Genomic DNA, 20,707 nt, shown 5'->3' with positions numbered 1-20,707 from the left:
GTATTTTTTCGGTTTTATTGATATACTTTTATTGTTTAAATATTGACAAACTTGTAATTATTTTTTAAATGAATTAAATAAAAATAAAATAATATTAGTGAATTAAGTCTATATATATGACGAATATTGTAATTTATCTTAATAAATAATCATTTGTTTTCGGAAACCCTTCAGCAGAGCTTAGTGTGAAGATCGAAGAATAAAAAAGATGAAGTTTGTGGATTGGTACTTGAAGATTTCGATTGTTTCGGCCATGATTGGAGGTTCCATGGAGTACTTCATGATCAAAACTGGTTTCTGTGTGAGAACCCTCCTTTTTCACTTCCAATCTCCATTTTTTCAGTTCTCGATTTTGTTCATTACCCATTAAAGATGAGAACCCATCTTACTTATCATGGAAACTATGACTTTAACCTTGGGAAAAACAGAGGTGAAACCAGGGTTGAATGTATATGAGGAGGATAGCTTGTTAGTTGGTCTGTTGAAAATATCATCTCTGAATATTGATACCCGATCCCACTTTTGTTGGCTAGATTTGAACTTGAAGACATGGCTTGATTGCTGCTGTGTCCAAGGTTAATGCTTGTTTTCGTAATCAGGATTCAACAATACCATTACTTAGATTAGTATTTTTCTACGTATGGAATTGGGCGATGCAAATTGATAACCTTCCTTCTAGACAGGAAGTAGATCTAATGTTTTTATTCGATAGCAGCTGCGAGCCTCTTATGATAGATATGAGTATTTTTGGATGTCGTTCTTTTAAACTTCCTTCTTCTTGTTTTCGCTGTGAAGGACTTGGATTATTGAAATTGCAATATGATTCTTGAGGTGAATTAGCAAGTTCAGATTCATGTTCATTTGTTTGTTCAGGTGTATCACTTGAGATGCACAACTTTGTTTGATTTTCTCTGTGGATAACTGCAGATGATAAAGTAACAGTTTTGGAAGCGGAGAAGAGGTCTTGGGAGAGTACCCCTGAAGCTCAGGCAATTAGAGATGCTCTTAATCCCTGGAGAGAACATGATAAACAAGCCAAGAAAAGCTCCTAGCACTAGTTTTCAAAGGTCCTTTCACAAGTTCTACGAGAAACGGTTATCAGGATCAGGCTCACCTAAATAAGTCTGGTTTTGTCTCTATGGTGTATTTTGAAACTAATGACTTTAAATGACCTTCCTTGTATTGGTAATTAGCTCCTTTAAAGGGATGTCTGGAGTAGGCAAACAATCTTGAGACACATTGGTCATATATTCCCTAAATGTCATTGTTATGGGCAAAATTAGCTGCTGCCTGTTGGTAAAATGGAATTTTATTTTAGTACCTTATCTAAAGAGTTTGGTACAATTGTTCGAAGTTGTGTGAACTGATGGATGATGCCATGGCGTTAATAATTTCTTCAAAGGTCTTTTCATCATTTTTTTTTTGTTCATTTGCAGAAACCGCAGTCTGATGCACGAGATAATTCAAGTGAGCATTGATGATCTGAGCAATATGGCTTGTCCTAGCCAACTATGATGGGTGTTTAATCACGGTATATGAAGTTTCGTCTGAGTTTTCGTTTCATGGAAATACATTTGAGCCGTGTTACTTGAAAAGACGATAATAATCATTCTTCCAGTTTCAAGTCTGTTGTACTTACCGATGATTTGTTTCACATACAGATTGAAGTTGTATGCATTCTTGCATTCTATTTCTCACATTAGTAATTGCCTATGCATAGAATTCAATTAATGGACTCATGGATTTGGATCGCACTAACTTTTCATGTGAATCTTGTAGATATTTCCTCATCTTATAAAAGTGAGCTGAAGAAATGAAATTTATGCCGTATAATAAAAAAAAAATGTTCAAATTTGGTGCAGGGGTGCAAGTGAGTCAAACTAATCATGAGTAACTCATGAGATGCTCAGTCAAAACTCGACTCTTAACTCTAAGTTGAGTTCGAGTTTTAAATGTTTCTATACGTGCAGCTTGCGAGCTAGTTGATTATATATATATATATATATATATATATATATATATATATATATATATATATATATATATTTAAAGATGTATAATGAAGGGTAATTATGTCAATATGAGTATGATATAAACCCTAAGCTTAAATCCTAAAAGAACCCAAGTAAAAGAAGTCAATGTGTCCGCATAGTACGTCATCCTCATTCCTTCTTTCACTTCTCAATCAAATTTTAACATTGGCCGCAACGTCATTCGTTGGCGTTGATCACCATGTTTGCCATTAAATTTGAAGATAATACATTTTTCAAGTTTCTACATTATCGTTGATGAAGAATATTGTGATAGAAATGGCAGCGAGGAGACTGAAGAAGAGCTGCCGATGAGAGTTCAGCGAACAACAATTTCATTACAGAATTGGCGAAAATTCTAGTTTTCCTACTGATATTTATTATGTTGAAATTTTGATTTTTAATAAATATAATCTCATAATCTTGGTGAAGAACTTCTTTTAAGGCAAAAACTTGTGTGAGACGGTCTCACGGATTGTATTTTGTGAGACGGATCTTTATTTGGATAATCCATGAAAAAATATTACTTTTTATGCTAAGAGTATTACTTTTTATTGTGAATATGGGTAGGGTTGACCCGTCTCACAGATTGTGATCCGTGAGACGGTTTCACATTAGACCTATTCTCTTTTTAAATATATATGCCTGAAAAATTGGCGAATACTCAAATGTTATCTTGCAATCAATCTATTTGTGAAAATTAGAGGTATCAAAATGTGTTAAGTATGTTGGATTGGCTTGCCTTGAAATAGGTGGGGTGAGGTGGGTTGGGTTGGGTTGGGTTGGGTTGGTAATTTTTCAAGCCACCAAATAGCGGTATAGGCCGTCTAATGGAAGTTGTGCGTCGGCTCGCTTCAGCCCGGCAAATTACACATAAGCTCGGCGGGTTGCTTCATTCCGCCATATAAAATAAATGTGTTGGGTTGGGTTGGATTGGGTTGGTGTTTTCTCAACCTACCTAAGAAGCAGGTTGCCCCGCCCCACCTAATGGTGGTAGGTTACAGTGGGTTGTGGGTCGGCGGCCTGTCCCGAGCTCTCGCTAACCCAGTTTGACACTTCTAATGAAAATTACGCGTGCAGAGGACACATTTCAGTTACGTGTGTGTGAATATGGTGATACATTCGAGCTTTCTCGAATAACTCATTATGTTCATGAGTCGAGCTCGAATACTCAATCGAATTTTAACTCGACTATAAATTTGGTCTTCAAATGCTTTTGTCATTGAATTTTCTATCACATAGGCTATTAATATAGATAGTACAATTGAGGGGGAGCAGCTTGATGAATGGAACAAGACAATTGTGACGCTCATTCCGAAAATTAAAGTTTCCAGGACTATAAGGGACTTTAGGCCGATAAGCTTGTGTAATTGCTCGAGCTTTAACAAACAAACTTAGACCAATCCTGAAGATGACAGTCGACCAGTTCCAGAGCCTGTTTATCCCAGGACGTTTGATCATTGATAATATTATAATGTGATTTGTAATACGAAGCATAAAACTCAACATGAGCAAAACTTATGATAGGTTCGAATGGATCTTTTTTGAACGGATTATGGAGAAGCTGGGTTTCTTGGTGACTTCTACGAAGTTTCTTTTTGTGCAATAGATTTAAAGTTTATAGACCACAGTTTCTACTACAGCTAATAGTTTAGCGTATTCTTTATTATTATTATTATTATTATTATTATGTTTGGATCGAGAAGGTGATGAGGTGATTTCAAACAATCAAACACTCTTTTTCTCTTAATGGTGAGATTGGATGGGTCCGTGCTTCCGGGCAGAGGACTGAGACAGAGAGAGACCCTATTTTTTGCGTACGACAGCCTAATATTTTTTAAGGTCACAATGAGCAATTGTGACGGGATAAGGCCAGCTTTGTCCTTTAGCCCGAACACAGCTGAGGAAATTGCCGAGAGAATCAAAACCGAGCTAGATATCCCCTGCAGTGCAAGGCCGTGAGGTGTAGTCTCGGGGTGGCCCATGTTCTCCCTTCGTAGTAAGAAGTTGCAGTTTCGTTATCTGGTAGAGCGTGAGGAGTAAACGAGGAGAGGAAAAGAATGCACTGGATGACATAGAAATCTCTTCGTAAACCGAAATGCATGGGTGGAATGAGCTTTCGACAGCCGGAGGCTTTCAACGAGGCCCTTTTTTTTGCAAAGCAGATTTGGAGAATCATCATCGACCTGGGATCACTAGTTGCTCGAGTTCTCAAACCTAGGTACTTCAAACATCAGGATATTATCGATGCAAAATTAGGGGGCAACACTTCCTATATCTTTGTGAGATTTGCTAGGGAAGGGACTTTGTGGGCGTGTTTGCTATAAAAAGAAAATAACAACATTCAAAGACCAATGGATTCCCGGCAGAGTATCAAGTGATCAAGGTGACTTCAACACAGTAGACTCACTCATTCAGAGAGGGACTCGGAACGAAAGTTTTGTACGCAATCTATTTCCTCTCCACGTAGCTCAAAACATCTTGTCTATCCCATGGTCCCCATCGCTAACAGAAGATTCCAGATTTTGGTCCTTCGATCAGAAGGGCAAATACTTGGTGCGAGATGGCTTCAAAATGGCAATTGGTTCTTGTCCCTCCGAGTCATTGCTCAGAACCACGTTCAAAAAGCTGGTGGAAGTTAGCAGGGACGCTGCCGATCGCCCCTGAGGTTCGGATATTTGGTGGCTCACACTACACAATATTATTCCCACGGAAGGGAATCTACTGGCCCCCATCATGTCCCCGTGAAAGGAACATGTCCAGTGTGCCAATATGGATGACCCTACAATGCCATGCACTGTTTTGGTGCCCATGATGAAGATGTGTTGGTAGGGGACAATATTCAGGCAACTCCTGAAACATGTTTGAAATTTATACATCCTCGATATTTTGTGATTTCCTCCCCCCCCCCCTTTTTGTTTGGGAGCTTGAGAATTTCTCGCTTGTAATGGATGATTTAATTTCTGCTTAATAAAATTAGAAGCTTATCCTGTCAAAAATAAAATGCGTTCATATGTATAATGCGATCAACCCATATTAATTAGCAAGTCCATAATATATATATACATACTTCGGCACATTCGTTGAAATAAGAGCAACTAACTGTCTTGTTATCCTATAACTTCCTTGTGATCGCAACTTTTCAAATTAAGCAATCACTGTTCTCTAAATCTAATGGGAAACACCAATGTACCCCCAGATATAGCAGAATAACTAGTGAATTAGGTATGCTTCAAAGTTTGGGACAGCAGGCAATACTCAAAGGAAAAACAATCACAAACGCATGCTCCAACCCAATGCTAGCACTAATGATTACATTAAACATAAATGTATTGAAGAAGCGAAAATTACAGTTCACCATGCGCTACTCGCACATTTTCGTAAACGATGCTTCACACAACACTTGTGAGTGCACTTCAACAGCCAAGAACAGAACAAACAGGGACCTTCAACGAGGACTGCGCATCAGAAAAATAGCAATCAGTTCCTACTGAACTGCGTGATATGCTTGAATACATTAAAATGAGAAAATTATCGCAAAAGAGAGCAGCATGGAATGCAGTAGAATAAATCAAATACAAACTGGCCCAAAACATTTGTTGGGAACATGATGACATATTTCTGAGAGTTAGAAATTTTAACATGATACAGAGCTGTAGGATCGAGAGAAAGAGACCTGGCTGGACTCCTAGAGTTCCTTCTGGGACTCTGGGGTGTGCTAGCTGGTACATAACCAGTCCGACCTTTTCCTGCAGGACTCGAGGATTGGAGACTTGGCCTGTGATTTTTCTCATGACGTGGAGAAGGAGAACGCGTGACAGATCTGGAATGTCGGGGAGATCTCTCATGATACTTGTGATCTCTATCATTCCTGGGAGAAACTGATTTAGAAATAGATCTTGATCTGCGGGGGGATAAGTAATCATCCCTATCGCCATGGCCCCTGCCATACATAAAATAAAATCAGTTGCTGCAATTTTTTCATTTCACAATAAATTAGCAGAGTAAAACGCATCAAACCAGCTAATAGCCTAGCAATACCAAATTCTAATAAAAGGTAATGACCTTCCAGAACTCACTTTGAAACAAAATCACAAGTCAAAAATTTAATAACAATATAACATTCTCGGCACCAAGACTAGAATCTCCCTTGAAATATCTAGTGACTTGAGCATTACCCTTTACCTGCAACTTTTTCACGGAAAAACAAGGATATTTTGATCCACACACTGTTTAAGGCTTTATAGCAGTATACGGGTACATCAGCATCTCAAAACTTCAAAGCTTTCTTTGCGCCCAACAATTAGAAACCTCACACTATCTTTTCTTGCCCAATTTCACATCATCTCAATCAGTAATAACTTTGAATGGCTTTGCTTCTTTGAAGATGATTTCTTTCTTTGTCCAACTATAAGCTCTATGTTCTTTCTTTAACTGGATATTACGCAACATAGATATCAAACTAAAAAGCTAACAGAGAGAAACAAAATTTTGTTTTCCTTATAATCACGTAAGGCAGAAACCTTACAAGCTGAAAAGCGAAATAAAGCAATATTTCTTCAAATTGAAATTTATCGGTTATGATTTTGGAAGGCATTGACAAAATATAAAGCAAGTAGTCTTTGACTTTTCATCCCTTTCTCATTTCCCTTTATTAGTCTTGAGTTCTTTATGTCTCTCTTTGTCAATTTAGATCTGCATAGATAAGGCCATCAGCTCGTCATTCAATTCTACCAGAAACCATCCATCATATAGTTGAGATAATTTTAAAGCAATCTCAAGAAAATGAAGAGTAAAAGATCAAACACCACTTTCCAACCAGGTAAAAGAACTAAGAATGAACATCATTTTTTTACATAGAAATTAAATTTTTAAAAAAGCAGTAGTTTATGTTCCTGTAATATTGCGCTAATAAAGTTTTGAACACTCTAGCTCCTGCACACTATTTAGAGTAGAGGGTAGCCGTAAAAAGATAAAAAGATATATAAAACAAACAAATAGATAAAAAACCCCTCTTCACCACCTTCCTCTCGGTAGAAGAATATGATAAATGTCATATCATCCACAAAATCTCCAGATAGACCCGTAATCTTATTCCCAACTAAAGGATATGCAGGGATTACAGTAGTTTCACACATCACACTAATTAAATACTAAGGAATATTAAGCAGGTTTTGAGAGAGAGCGCTAGTTTCTTCTTAGGTCTCATGATTAGATATGAAAATATAACCATCCAACTGAATGAGAAAAAATTTTTTAAAAAAAAGTGAATAACAATAGACTGATCCACGATATAATAATAAACTAATATGTCAGAACAAAAATAATTTTGATTTAACCTGCCATCGAGCGCAACTATCACAGACATTTTAAAACTCAAGATCAAGATCAAGAAAGAGAAGATTGTTGTAAAGATTTTCTAAACCTCAAAACTCAGCACAAGCCACAAGACGTGAAAGAAGTTGACAGAAGTCAAAAACCAGATGAAAAAATAACATCCAAGTATTAAGCAGACCTTGATTCACGGCGTGCTAGAGAAGGGGAGCGCGAGTCAGCTGCCACATATTAAACATAAATCTTTCAGCGGGATAACAATATCATAAGAGAATATTAATTCTTCTTTCTTTCATTATATTCCTAGATGAGTCTATCCAATCAGAATTTAACCGCATAGATGATTTGCACATGCTAAAAACTTTTGGAGTAAAATGCCTACTGAGAAGAATATAAATTCTACTAACAGTGGTATTGCCGTCTAGGGGACCATGATGGACTCCGCCTCCGGTTATTTACCCGAGAGCTGCAACAGAAGATAAAAGTAAAAATACTCAGCAATCGAGAAGTACATATCCGAAATTCTGAACATAGGAAAAAGAAACAGCCATTAACAGAGTACACATCGACATGGACACAAACCTTACTCGTGAAACCCTACGCATTTCTTGAGGAGTTTTCCTGTTCTCTTCAGCAAAATCAATTCTTATTTCACGTCCACCGATTAGAGTGTGGTTCAATTGGCTCTTTGCTTCAGCTGCATCTTCAGGATAACGGAACTTAACAAATCCAAAGCCGCGTGCCTCCCTGCATTTTCATCAAAGAGTTTATATGACATTTGAGAAACAAAAAAAGTTTCGGGGATGACTGAAGCGTGTAAAGCCATAAAGAGATGAAAGCATACCCAGTATAGTAATTTTTGGGTAAATAGACATCTTTTATCGGACCGTATCGTTCAAAAGGAACCCTGAGGTCCTCTGGCCTGCCAAGAAGTAAATAAAGATAAATTTCCACTTTTTACAGATGCAGCAGATTTACGAAATGGAAAAATGAAAAGCAACAGATTTGGCAAACTTTTGTAAAATAATATGCTTATTATGGAAGCTAGAAAATTGAAAAGTTCAATAACACATTGCACCACTTGCTTCAGCTGGCTGACAGCAAAGAATCTAATGCAACTCCTATATTCCTCTACTAAAGGAATAAGTACAACATACTATATATTTTACAAATGCAGCATCGTCATCTAAGCAGACACCAAATTGAAATTAGACCATTTTTTAAATTAAATGCAAGCCCAAAAATTGTGTACAAAGAGAGTTGAACACCCTGCATAACTCAACCATGACAATGTACACACCTCATAATTACACCACAAAAAAATACTTTTGTTGATAAATATCCAATTGATTGATTACCAACCAACAAATTGAGAACCCATTCGAATTTAAGAACACCTGTATTCAATGAAAGTTTTCGAGGCATTCCAAGACATTTGGAAGAGTCAGAACAGAGCAATTCCCACACGAAATTCCAAACAATGTTTTTTTAAAAAAAAAAAACTAACAGCAGCAATCTTCATACAGCACAAATTCGCAGAGCGTTGGAATGACAATGATAACCTGGCACTGAGAGAGATGTTTCGAACAAGGAGACCAGAGGGTGCCGGCGAGCGTCTTTCGCGGCGGTGGTCACGTGGGTCGTCGTAGTGCTTGCTTCGCCTCACGGGGCTGCGACTGCGGCTTCTATATCTGGGCATGATTAATTATCTTGGAGGAAATTCGAAAACCCCGCAACAATCGTGAAACCCTAACCTCGGAAAGAAGCGGTATATATGTATAGCCTTATGGCTCCGGATTTAATATTTACATCTTATTTGTGTGTATAAAATTTATTCTGAAATAAAATAAAATAAGTTAAGGACAAATTTGAAAAAAAAAATATATTTGTACATTCTTGATTTAAGATTGAGTACTTAGATGATTTTTTTTACAAATCAATACCTGACAATACTACAAATATAGTTTTAATTCCCTACAAAGATAAATTTACATCTACCAATTGTGTGTTTTCCATCTCAATTTACATCTACCAATTTACATTTTTGACAACACTACTAATTGTGTGTTTTCCATCTACCAAAATATTATTATCTATTAGTATCTTTATGGGCTTCAGATACTTTATTTTGCTATTTGAATGCTCCAAATGTGTAAAAAATACTATATTTTCAAAGAATCATCTTAAATTCAATCATTGTTGGTTTTCATAAAAAATGCATTATGATGATTTATTCATGTCATTTTATTTTTTTAAAAATATAATTTTCACTCATCATGAAATAAGATTGTTGTGGATCGATATAGAGTTTAAATGGATGTGAATAAACTCGTTCCTTTGTTGGACGTTTTTGCAAAGGGTGCTAGAATCTTGTTAGAGATTATAGCTAATCTTGTTCGAATAAATATCCAGCAGATCACAATAATAAGTGCGGAAACGATCTAATGGTATGGGGTGAAAACAATAAAACAGTAGACAGTGATTGTTTCTGGAAGTTCGAAGATGAAATCTTCTACGTCTCCCCTTCTTCTGTTTTCAGAAAGTATCACTAAAAGACTTTGGTTATTACAGTACAACTTTTATACACATCCACTTCAGTAGGACTTACCATTAGCCTACTGAAACTCTTAGTTTCACACCACAATAGAACGAACACAACAAAGTTCTGGAAAAGACTCTTTTCCAAATTACAGACTCTTCTCAATAAGATATAGTAACACGGATAGCTTGTGAAGAAATAACGAAATAGAAGCACAATATGATCTCAGAAGATCAGATAATTGCTATAACGAGTGTGCTGTTTTTCTGTATGTAGATCTTTGAAGATAAGAAGTAGTTCTTTGATTGCTCAAAAATAGCGTTGGAAGAATGTATTGCTTGATAATAATAATAATCGTTATTTTCTATATATGGTTGATCCTTATATATAGAAAGCTTTGAATCCAATGTTTATAAATAAAACGACTTCTTTGACTTCTGAGTAAATCAGTTATATCACCGAAAAGGATCCTACAAAAAGCTTCAGAATAATCAGTATTTGTTTTATATCAAAACTGGTAAGGTTCTTTAAATGACTTCGTACCGCATTAATGGTGCAATTAATACTAGTACTAGGTAAAGTAACGGTAACATTTAAGACTGTAACGATCAAACAAAAGACGTTAAGTTCTGATAATTTTTGCTTCTGCTTTTCTAAGTTCTGATCCTGCTTTTATAAGTCGAGTTCTGCTTCTACTTTTAAAAGCCGATAAGTACTTTGAAAAGTATTGCTTCTGTTAAAGCGATACGAGGGCTTCTGCTATTTATACTATCTTCTTGTTTTACTATCACGGCCTACTGGTTTTGACTTTCATCTCCACAATTAAATTAAGTCTAACTATTGGAAACTAAGTTTCGGTTGTTTGACAAACTAAATGATTAATGTTCGTAACTGATTCGAGAGTTATTGAACATATACTCTAACTGATAGTTGCCTGAAACTGAAGAATAACGCGCAGATTTTCTAAGGCAACAGAAACCAGCTGAACTAAACTTTCAAAGACAACTGACTGATCAGTTGCTATATTGTGAAAGGATCGGTTAAACGAATAAAGAGTGTTTAGAAGGGGGGTTGAATAAACACTCCTCAAATTTAAATATTCTTCGACAATATGAGTTCAGTTTTGTTACAAACTGATACTAGGTATCTCGTCGGTCAATGAAAATCAGTTAAACTGAATGAAACAGTTGCGGAAAATAAACTGACTGAAAGATAGAGTATCTAACTGAAAAGTAACGACTGAAGTAAAAATAACACAATTTGTTTCTGGATGTTCGGAGACTTGAATAACTCCTACGTCACCCCTTCTATCACGAAGATAGGATATCCACTAAAAGACTTTGATCAAATACAAGATACTGTACTGACCCACTTCAGTTTGGACTTATCACTTTGCCACAACTGAAACTCTTAGTATGTAACACTTTTACAGATGGTAACTGATCTTAGCACAACTTAGAAAAACTATCAAAGATTACAAAGTGCTATTTAAGCTCGAGAATGTAGCCTTGAATGCTACTGATATATCTAGTAAACGTGAGCTTTTTGCTTCTGAATGTGAGTAGATATTTTAGCAGCGTAACAGCAAGTAGAATGTAATAGCTGAAATCAGTCGTGTTATCTTCGGCTGCTACCTTCGATTATTTATAGGCTTCTCTCTCAACGGTAACATTAAAGGATATTTAAATATTCTAACCGTTGATTTCCACGTCGATATACTCTGACAGTCGTACACTGCTCATTCTGAAATGCGGCGTTCCACTACTAGTTGCAGGTAGTTGTACTATTTGTCGGTTGTCGTTTTCAAATGATGACGTGTACAACTGAGAGATCAGCTGGTAAAGAGTCAGTTGACGAGAATGACTGAAGAGATGTTCAGCTAAAAGAGCAGCTTGCAGTTATATTTCAGTTGCGTCGATCAGTTAGCTGGATTCAGTTGCTTAGTTCAGTTGGTTTATCTTTTGTCAAACACCGGAATTAAGTTTCCAACAATTTCCCCCTTTATGGTGTTTTGACAAAACTAGAGTAAAATAAAATCGAATAACTGAACTCATAGTAGATAAAATAAGAAGTAGAACAACTGAACTCATATTCTTCACAAATACAAGAAACACTGCTGCTTATTAAGATTTCTTTTGCTGTTCTAAAATCTCTTTGAGCTCTTCCCCCTTTTTGTCAAACAGCTCAATGTTGATAGATAATTTTCGAACGTCAGTAGATAGAAGCCGGAAAGAAGTGGAAATGTTTTCGATAGCAGAGGTCATTGCGACTTGTAGCAAATCTATCTTTCTGGAGACGAGTGTCTCGACACTGTCAACTCATTTGTTAATAGAGGTTTGAGTTGCAGTGAGACTCAAAGCTATCCCCTTGTTCTTCTGGATTTCTTCAACTGCAGATGAGAGAGATGTAATAGCAGTTTGGATAGCCTTCATGTAACGTACCGTACTTTTACTACTTGAAATTTGCGGAAAAATTAAAAACTTTATTAAATAAAAACATCCATACGGTCGTCACCCAACATTCATAAAAATATTTTTAAAATAATCCATCACCAATTAAAAAGTTGCTAAAAGAACGCTGTCTCAAAACATCTCACATTCAAATCATAAAAATTCAGAGTATTTAAAACTGTGCTTAAAAACATAAACTTGCGGTCCTCAGGTTTAGCCTGCCGCTCAGCCCAAGCCTGCCCCTTGGTCGCCACCTCCTGTCTCCTGTTCATCGTACTCACCTGCATCGATCAAGTCTAGTGAGTCTAAAGACTCCACACGTATAAACTGGAAATAACGAGTACTACATAATAAAATCGCATGCATCTTTAATATAGGACATACATAACTTTAAATTGAACTTGCATAAACTTCAACTTGAAATAAACTTGAACTTGAACATACATATTACGACGTGCCATGATCATAAACTTTTCTTAAACATGCTATCATGCTTCACATACTTGGCTGCATAATTTTTACGTAGAGGATGTTTCAAAGCAAGTGACCCTTAACATGATAAACGCCTGATCAGACACACCACAGTACTGGGCTGACAGGGATGTATCCACTGCCGCATACATAAGATCCCTGTTCATAATTTAACAGGCCAGTTGATCCACGTTCATAATTTAACGCTTCACAACCACGATCTAACCCGTTCATAATTTAACGGGCGGATTGGTCCCCGTTCATGATTTAACGCTTTCCAATCCTAACTTTCTTTGGTCACAAGACAATTAGCATACCTCAAAACTTAAAACATTTCCTTTGCACGTCGTACATACTTACTTGGCGTTGAGGGATTCGTTGGACTTCGACTGGGGCCGTCGCTGCGACATACCAACATGAATTTCATACTTAACTTGCATTACTTAGACGTAGGAAAATTATACTTACTCGCGAGTTCGATCATATCTTAGGACCTTCTATAACTTCCCATGACATGACCTTACTAATCCTCGCTCCAAACCATGGCATCAAACTTCAAAACAAACTATAATATTTTCCCCAAAATAGAAGGACACGGACCCCGTACCTACATCCGTGTAAGGGTCCGTATAGGTACTGGAAGTAGACACTGAAAGGAAGCAAAGGCACGGACCCCGTGTCAGGGTCCGGGTGAGGGTCCGTGTAGGTACTGGAAAAAGACACTAAGCGAAACCCAAAGGCACGGACCCCGTGCCCTCATCCGTGTATGGGTCCGTGTAGATACTGGAAAAGACGCCGAGAAGGAAACAAAGGCACGGACCCCGTGCCTGGGTCCGTGTCAGGGTCCGTGTGCCTACTGAATGTTGATACCTGCGAGAAAACTTATGCACGTGCCTATCCTCCCAATTGCAACTCAATGGCACAAAGTTTAACACCTTATGACCCTTCTTAGGACACCATAATATTGCATCAAAACTTATACAAACACCTCAAACACAACGTGCACTATACTACACAATGCAACACCAATTATGCAATTAACATCAATCACTTTCCTACAACTTTAACTAATTCAAACGCCTAACAACGTACATCAAAACTTTAAAAAATACACCAAACCTCCATACCAACATACCCATACGCAGCAACGATCGCCCGTCGGTTTCCAACGAAGCCTGCAACACTGAAACTTCAAGAATTATCAATAACATAACTTTTCTGAGACGCAGTTTGCGCAGTCCTACGAAAAACGCCATAACTCATTCAATATTTGTCCAAAAATTTCGAACCATATATCAAATCGAAGGTATCGAAAAGTTCTACGTTTTTGTCGTTGAAAGTTTTTCCCAAAATATGAACAGAAAAATCGCAGTTTTGGCATGAACAGTAAAAACGAGTTTTAGATCTAAAAATTTTCCTTCGAAATTGATCCGATTCATGATCCGCTCAAAGTACTATCATCATACATAACTTTTACGCATAAAAACAACGCAATACAATATATGACTTGATCGACACAGCAAGAACAGATTATACGTGCCTTTTGATGATAACGTTACCGAAAGACGACACCGAAGCGGAGATGGAGAGAGGCTCGATCCGGGACGAACGTGGCACCGTTTCTCTTGAAATAAATCACGAAATCTGCTGGAATTCGAGAGGGAAGGGGGACGGCTGCTATGCTCTTTGAAGAACCCTAGTTTTCTCTTTTAAAATAATAAATCTAGAATGAAACTTGTGTGTCTGTGTTTAGGCGTGAGTTAGTGTGTGTAAAAGTGTGTTTGTGTGTGTGTGGCGTGTGTTTTAGATTAATTAGGAGACTAATTGCTTAATTAAAAATAATTATCTACTAATCAAACACTAACTCTCCTATACCTTTTAAATGAAACTCTATAATTAAAAATATAACACTCCATACTAGACTTTGAAAGTTCTAAAATCATAAACTCACAAAAATAATTAAATTTAGGATTCAAAATACTAACATCTCAAAAAAAAAATACTAAATTTTAAAAGTTTTAAACTCTTAAAATCACTAAATAAATATTTAGGCTCAAAAATGCTAAAACTCACTAAATTATTTAAAATGCCCCCAAACTCAACTTAAAATAAAATACCATCTTTAAAATTGCCAAAAATCGTCACCGGGTCTTTTCCTCAATCCCGCCTCGAATGATCGCCTGAAACATGAAACTCGAAAGACGTTTTAACGTGCATTACATAAACGTAATTAAATTAAAAATAATGCATTTAAATAATTATGCATGACTAAACTCCTTTTAAAATAAGTTAAATGCTTTAATAATTTAAATAGATGCATGGGTTATACGTGTACTGAAATCGGGTTCTACACTTCAACTTTTCGGAGTTGAACTGTTGAGAGTGTTCCAACTTTAAAGTGTGAGACAGTTGCATATTCTGAATCTTTGAGATGGCTGAGAGCATCTGATTCATACTATTCTGCATATTTTGAATTTCTTCAAGGACAAGATCAAAATCTAATGAGGATGGAGGAGGAGACTGATGAGAGGCTTCCGGTCCTCTTGTAGTTTGATCAAATATAACCAACTCTTGGTCAGTTGCTACTGTTTCAGCAACATTCTGAACTGAAGTGATTGTTGCAGCAATGTCTTCTGAAATTTGAGGCGGAGAATGTGGATTCTGATCAGTAGATGAGCTGCCTGGAGGAATAATAGAGTCTGATGAAGCCAAAACTGGTGCCTCTAGAGGTTGATCTTGGGAATCAATTGGCACAACAGTTGGAATAGCTTGTTCAGCAGATAAATCTGGCTGAACTGGTGCTTCTGAAGAGATAGGAACCTCTGGATTGATTTGATCAACGGGGTGATCAACTTGTTCAGAAATAGGTTCAATCAATTGGGATTCTTGCACCACTGCTTGGATAATTTCATCAACATTCGCGAAAGATAATTCTGCTTCAGTGTACATTTGATGTTCACCAGTAGGTGATTGAGGCATATCCTGAACTGGCTCTTCAGTTGGAATAATAGCCTATTCTGAAGATGACTCTTTATGCTGAGAGGAAGGTTCTTCAACTATTTCCTCTTCATCATCGTCTGGATCTCCTTTATGAAGGACTAACTCTTGATCCATTTCCCAAAACTTTATCTGAGATAGCAAGCCAATCAGATCTGTGTCTAGCTGAGTAATCACCGCATGATCAGCATAGGCAGTAGGATTTGTTGGAACGTAGTTAGCCTTCAGTTTGTCAACAATTTGTGCTAACTTCTTGACTCTCATCTGATCAAACAAATATGTTTTTCTCTCCAGATCGAGCTTGAACAATTGTGGCAGCTTTGACCATCTTGAGGACAAAAGCTTCCAGTTTGATGAACTTGTTCAGCTGGGATTTCTTTCTCAGTTGCTTGGAAAAAATATGAGTACGATAGGCTGTCCAAGCATCATAGAGTTGAAGTTTTGATGCTGCAAAATTATTAACCTTATCCCAAACAAGGTCAATGTGGGTTTGAATGGCATTGGATGGCATGTGCTCTTCAATCAATTTGCCCTTGCCTTTATCATAACTGAGGATGTGTGGAATTTCCAGACCAGTTCGAGTAGTATCCACCCGTTCTATAATACTGATGCCTTTGGGTCGGGCAGGTGCCAGAACAGTAGGACGAATAATATTAATCAGAGGAGCTTTGATCCTAACTGATTCTCTCTTTGCACCAACTGATTTTTCTGGTGGGATGATCTTCAGAGGAACTGCTTCAATTGGATGCTGAGCAGAAGATATTAGCTTGTCAGTAGGAATAGATTCCTCTGTAGTTGTTGGTTTAATCCTCTGGGTTCTCGGTTTCTTGGCTATCTTTGGAGAAGGAGTTTTCTCTGAATCGGATTCACCCACAACTAATTTCCTTTTTGCTGACTTCAGTTGAGCCAATGTCTTGGCCTTTTTCACTGATTTAGGAGCCGCCTGTTGAGTCCCAATCTCCTGTTTTATCTTTACAAACTGAGCAGGAGAAATGTCCAATTTGGTCTTGAGTGGCATAGTATTCTTTGCATTGAAGACTTTGAAATATTGGATGATTTTTCTGAATCATCTGCCACTAACCCCTTCACTTTCAGCAGATAGCTCAGTTGCACTGCAAAGCCTTTGGACTGTTTGGATGATAGAAATATATTCTTTAAAATATTGAATATAAGATGCTTCCAGTTGAGTTTACGTTCAGCCATAATGATAGAAATGGCTTGAAATTTTTCCAACGTAAGTGCAGAAAAAGATCCAGCTTTCGCCAAAATCCCTTTGGCGATTATATCAGCAAGTAACTGAACCTCGTGCTTCAGCTCTTTCTTTGGATCGGAAACTTTGATTTTCCGTCCATCAGCAGAGAGTGAGGTTTGCATTTCTTCAACGTCAGATGCTCTAACATCAGAGAGGTGTGCCAGTCCATCAGATGGTAAGGAAAAGATTTCTCCAAAGGAATCTTCAGAGATGGTCAGCAACTGACCATTGATAGTAGAAGCGATGTTTCCATCAGAATTGATCATACCGCTAGAGTAAAATTCTTGAAGTTCTTTGGGGTAGATCTCTTGTGATGATTGTCCCAAGAATGTCCTTAACCCAGCAGTTTCGAGTTTTTGAAAGACGTTCTTGACATCAGTGTCGCCGAAAGATAGAATGGATCCGAAGTTGATAGCCATTTCATTCAGCATATAAGCAGGAGTTTGATTCGCCATTTGGAACTGAATGATTTCCTAAAAAATAGAAGGATGAAATTTGTTTTTGCTCTCAAGAGTTTGTAGATAAGTGTAATAATAAAAAGAAACTGAAATGGAGCGGGGAATGGTACATATGTACGTGACTATTCAAATTCTGGACACGTGTTAGTCCATAGAAATTTTGAATTACAACGTGTATACGTGTGCTGTAAGCGTGTGTACTTTAAACGGTTCAAAAGGTGTCCACGTTTTCACTAATAATTTGCTGAAGGATAGCATTTAATGCTTGAAAGACAGTCACGTCACTTGATTTGGAATATAAAATGGTTAATTAGTTAACTTATATGAGAAGATTAGTGAAAAACTCAACAGAACGATCAATTGTGAGACTGTGTCCTCAGTTGAGAGTTGACTAACAATTGTCTTCTCAGTTAACCTCTTAAAACCAATATTCCCCCTTAATAGATGCATAAAAGAAAATATCGAGAATATAAACAAGATTAATTAAAAGAAATCCTGATTCTTAGTAGTGTAAACGTCTGTCATAATGAAATAGTCCTTTCATCTTCTTTGTCCTCTTCTATAAATAAGAGCAGCTCTGTTAGTCGCAAATATATTAGCAAATTATATTCAGTAGAAGAAAATGACAGGTGCAAGCAGTTCAAAATCTCCGGACATGGCTGAAGATTTCATGAAAGCAGCTCTGGAGAAGAGAAAAGTTGAGATGGAAGATGATGTTTTCCATCAAATTCTTCGCTACTGGGAGAATCTCCAAGAACTTCAGTTTCTTTGGGAGAATGAGATGGCAACCACTCCCATTTTGCTGGAAAAACTGGAGAAATATCGGGAACACTTGCACGTTGCCTATACTGTGAATATTTTCGAACCAGACAATATTTAAGAACTGATGCTCTACAAGGAAAGTAGGATCCTGGAGCTCATAGCTCAGTCTCACAGCTTTCATAAGACATGTACTGGGGATTTAAATCAATGGATGGCCAAGTGGAGGGCTTTTGTTCAGGAAGAATTGTATGATGTAATTCGCAACAATTTCTTCAAATGAATAAAACGATGTTATCAGTTTATCTCTGTCTTTTTATTTTCCTGCATTACTTGATTTCATCAGTTGATAAGTAAATCATAAACACAATTACTAAATACAATGAACTGATAGAAGATTAACTGACATCAGTTGAGAGTCATATGAATAAAGAACTAACTGAATGATCAGTAAATGACAGTAAAACTGACAGATGAATTAACAACCAAGACAACAACAAAAAATGATTATGATAAATCAATTAATCCAAGTATATTGCGAAAATGAGAAAACTTAGTCTCAGCCAGTGGTTTGGTGAAGATATCAGTTGCTTGCTGCTCAGTTGAGACGTATTCCAGTCTGATGTTCTTCTTCAAGGCATGATCTCTAATGAAGTGATGCCTGACATCTATGTGCTTGGTCCTGGAGTGAAGAACTGGATTGTAGGTGATAGCAATCGTACTTGTATTATCACAAAATATGGGCGATTCTTTAGCATCAATTCCATAATCTCTCAGTTGTTGCTGAATCTAGAGCAGTTGAGCACAACAGCTTCCAGCAGCAAGATATTCTGCTTCAGTTTTGGAAGTGGCTATGGATGTTTGCTTCTTGCTGAACCAGGAGATTAGTCTGTCCCCCAGAAACTGACATGATGCACTAGTACTTTTACGATCAAGCTTACATCCTGCATAATCTGCATCTGAATATCTAACTAAATTGAAAGATGAATCTTTAGAATACCATAACCCAACATTTTGTGTGCCCTTAAGATATTTCAAAATACGCTTGGCAGCTGTAAAATGTGATTACATAGGATTTGCTTGAAATCTAGCACACATACATACATCAAATACAATATCAGGACGACCAGCAGTTATATACAATAATGGACCTATTAAACCTCTGTAAAGTGTCATCTCAATTGATATTCCCCCTTGATCAGTGTCCAGTTTTACTGATGAGCTCATGAGAGTACTTGCAGCTGAACACGATTCCATGCCAAACTTCTTCAGTAATTCCTTCGTGTATTTAATTTGACTTATGAAAGTACCCGACTCCAGTTGCTTCACTTGTAATCTAAGAAAGAATGTCAGTTCACCCATCATGCTCATTTAAAATTTCTCCTACATTAACTTAGCAAATTTCTCGCATAATTTGGGTTAAGTTGACCCAAAAATAATGTCATCAACATAAATTTGAACGAGTAGAATATGATCATTCTTGGAGAATTTGAACAAAGTCTTATCAACTGATCCAACAGAAAAATTGTGATCAGTTAGAAATTTTGAAAGGGTTTCATACCAAGCTCTTGGAGCTTGCTTAAGACCATATAAGGCTTTTTTCAAATGGTAGACATGATCAGGAAGGTGATGATTGATAAAACCTAGAGGTTGTTCAACGTAGACTTCTTCCTGCAGCTGGCCATTCAGAAATGCACTCTTTACATCCATTTGATAGACTTTGAAGTTTTTGAATGAAGCATAGGCAAGGAATATTCTGATTGCCTCCAATCTTGCAACTGGTGCATATGTCTCATCGTAATCAATTCCTTCTTCTTGCTTATATCCTTGTGCTACTAGCCTTGTTTTGTTGCGCACAACTGAACCATCTTCGTTCAGTTTGTTCCTGTACACCCATTTTGTATCTATAACAGTTTTTGAAATTGGTCTTGGAACTAAGTTCCAGACATTGTTATGGATAAACTGATTTAGCTCCTCTTGCATTGCATTTATCCAGTTTGGATCAGCAAGAGCTTCATCAGTCTTCTTGGGTTCTAGTTGTGATACGAAAGCTGAATGAATGAATAGATTGAGCATCTGATTTCTTGTTCTTACTGGATCAGATGGATTACCTATTACCAACTCTGGAGGATGTGATTTCTTCCATCTGAGTTTAGTGTTTATTGCTTCTAAATCAGCAACTGCTTCTGTGGGCAACTGAATGTTTTCAGTTTCAGTTGAAGCGGTTTCAGTTGGTAACTGAATATCATTTGGTTGCTCTCTCAACTGATCGTTAAGAACAGCTTTTGGTTCAGCTGGTTGATCTAACACTTCTGGTTCAGGTGTTTGGAGGTTTCTTTGATTAATATGGATGTCTTCTTCATCATCATCATCATCCAAGCTTATATCTGTAAATCTATCAGCTAGCTCAACTTGAT

The 20,707-nt window shown here is 37.1% G+C and overlaps 1 protein-coding gene across 1 annotated transcript; it reads right to left on the bottom strand.

Annotated features, from left to right (window-relative positions):
- Positions 1 to 5,232: 5,232 nt before the first annotated feature.
- LOC140833149 (serine/arginine-rich SC35-like splicing factor SCL28) lies at positions 5,233 to 9,148 on the bottom strand. Its single transcript, XM_073197613.1, has 7 exons — positions 8,927 to 9,148; positions 8,209 to 8,286; positions 7,947 to 8,111; positions 7,772 to 7,830; positions 7,546 to 7,585; positions 5,707 to 5,973; positions 5,233 to 5,488 (listed from the first exon to the last, which is right to left on the bottom strand). The coding sequence occupies exons 1-7, from the start codon at positions 9,061 to 9,063 to the stop codon at positions 5,479 to 5,481; spliced, it is 756 nt and encodes a 251-aa protein (XP_073053714.1). The 5' UTR covers positions 9,064 to 9,148; the 3' UTR covers positions 5,233 to 5,478.
- Between the last annotated feature and the right edge of the window lie 11,559 nt (positions 9,149 to 20,707).

This window comes from Primulina eburnea, chromosome 5 (assembly GCF_022965805.1).
Source record: "Primulina eburnea isolate SZY01 chromosome 5, ASM2296580v1, whole genome shotgun sequence".
Classification (NCBI taxonomy): Eukaryota; Viridiplantae; Streptophyta; class Magnoliopsida; order Lamiales; family Gesneriaceae; genus Primulina; species Primulina eburnea.
Note: the sequence above shows the minus strand (reverse complement) of the source record. Positions and strands in the feature narration are given on the sequence as shown.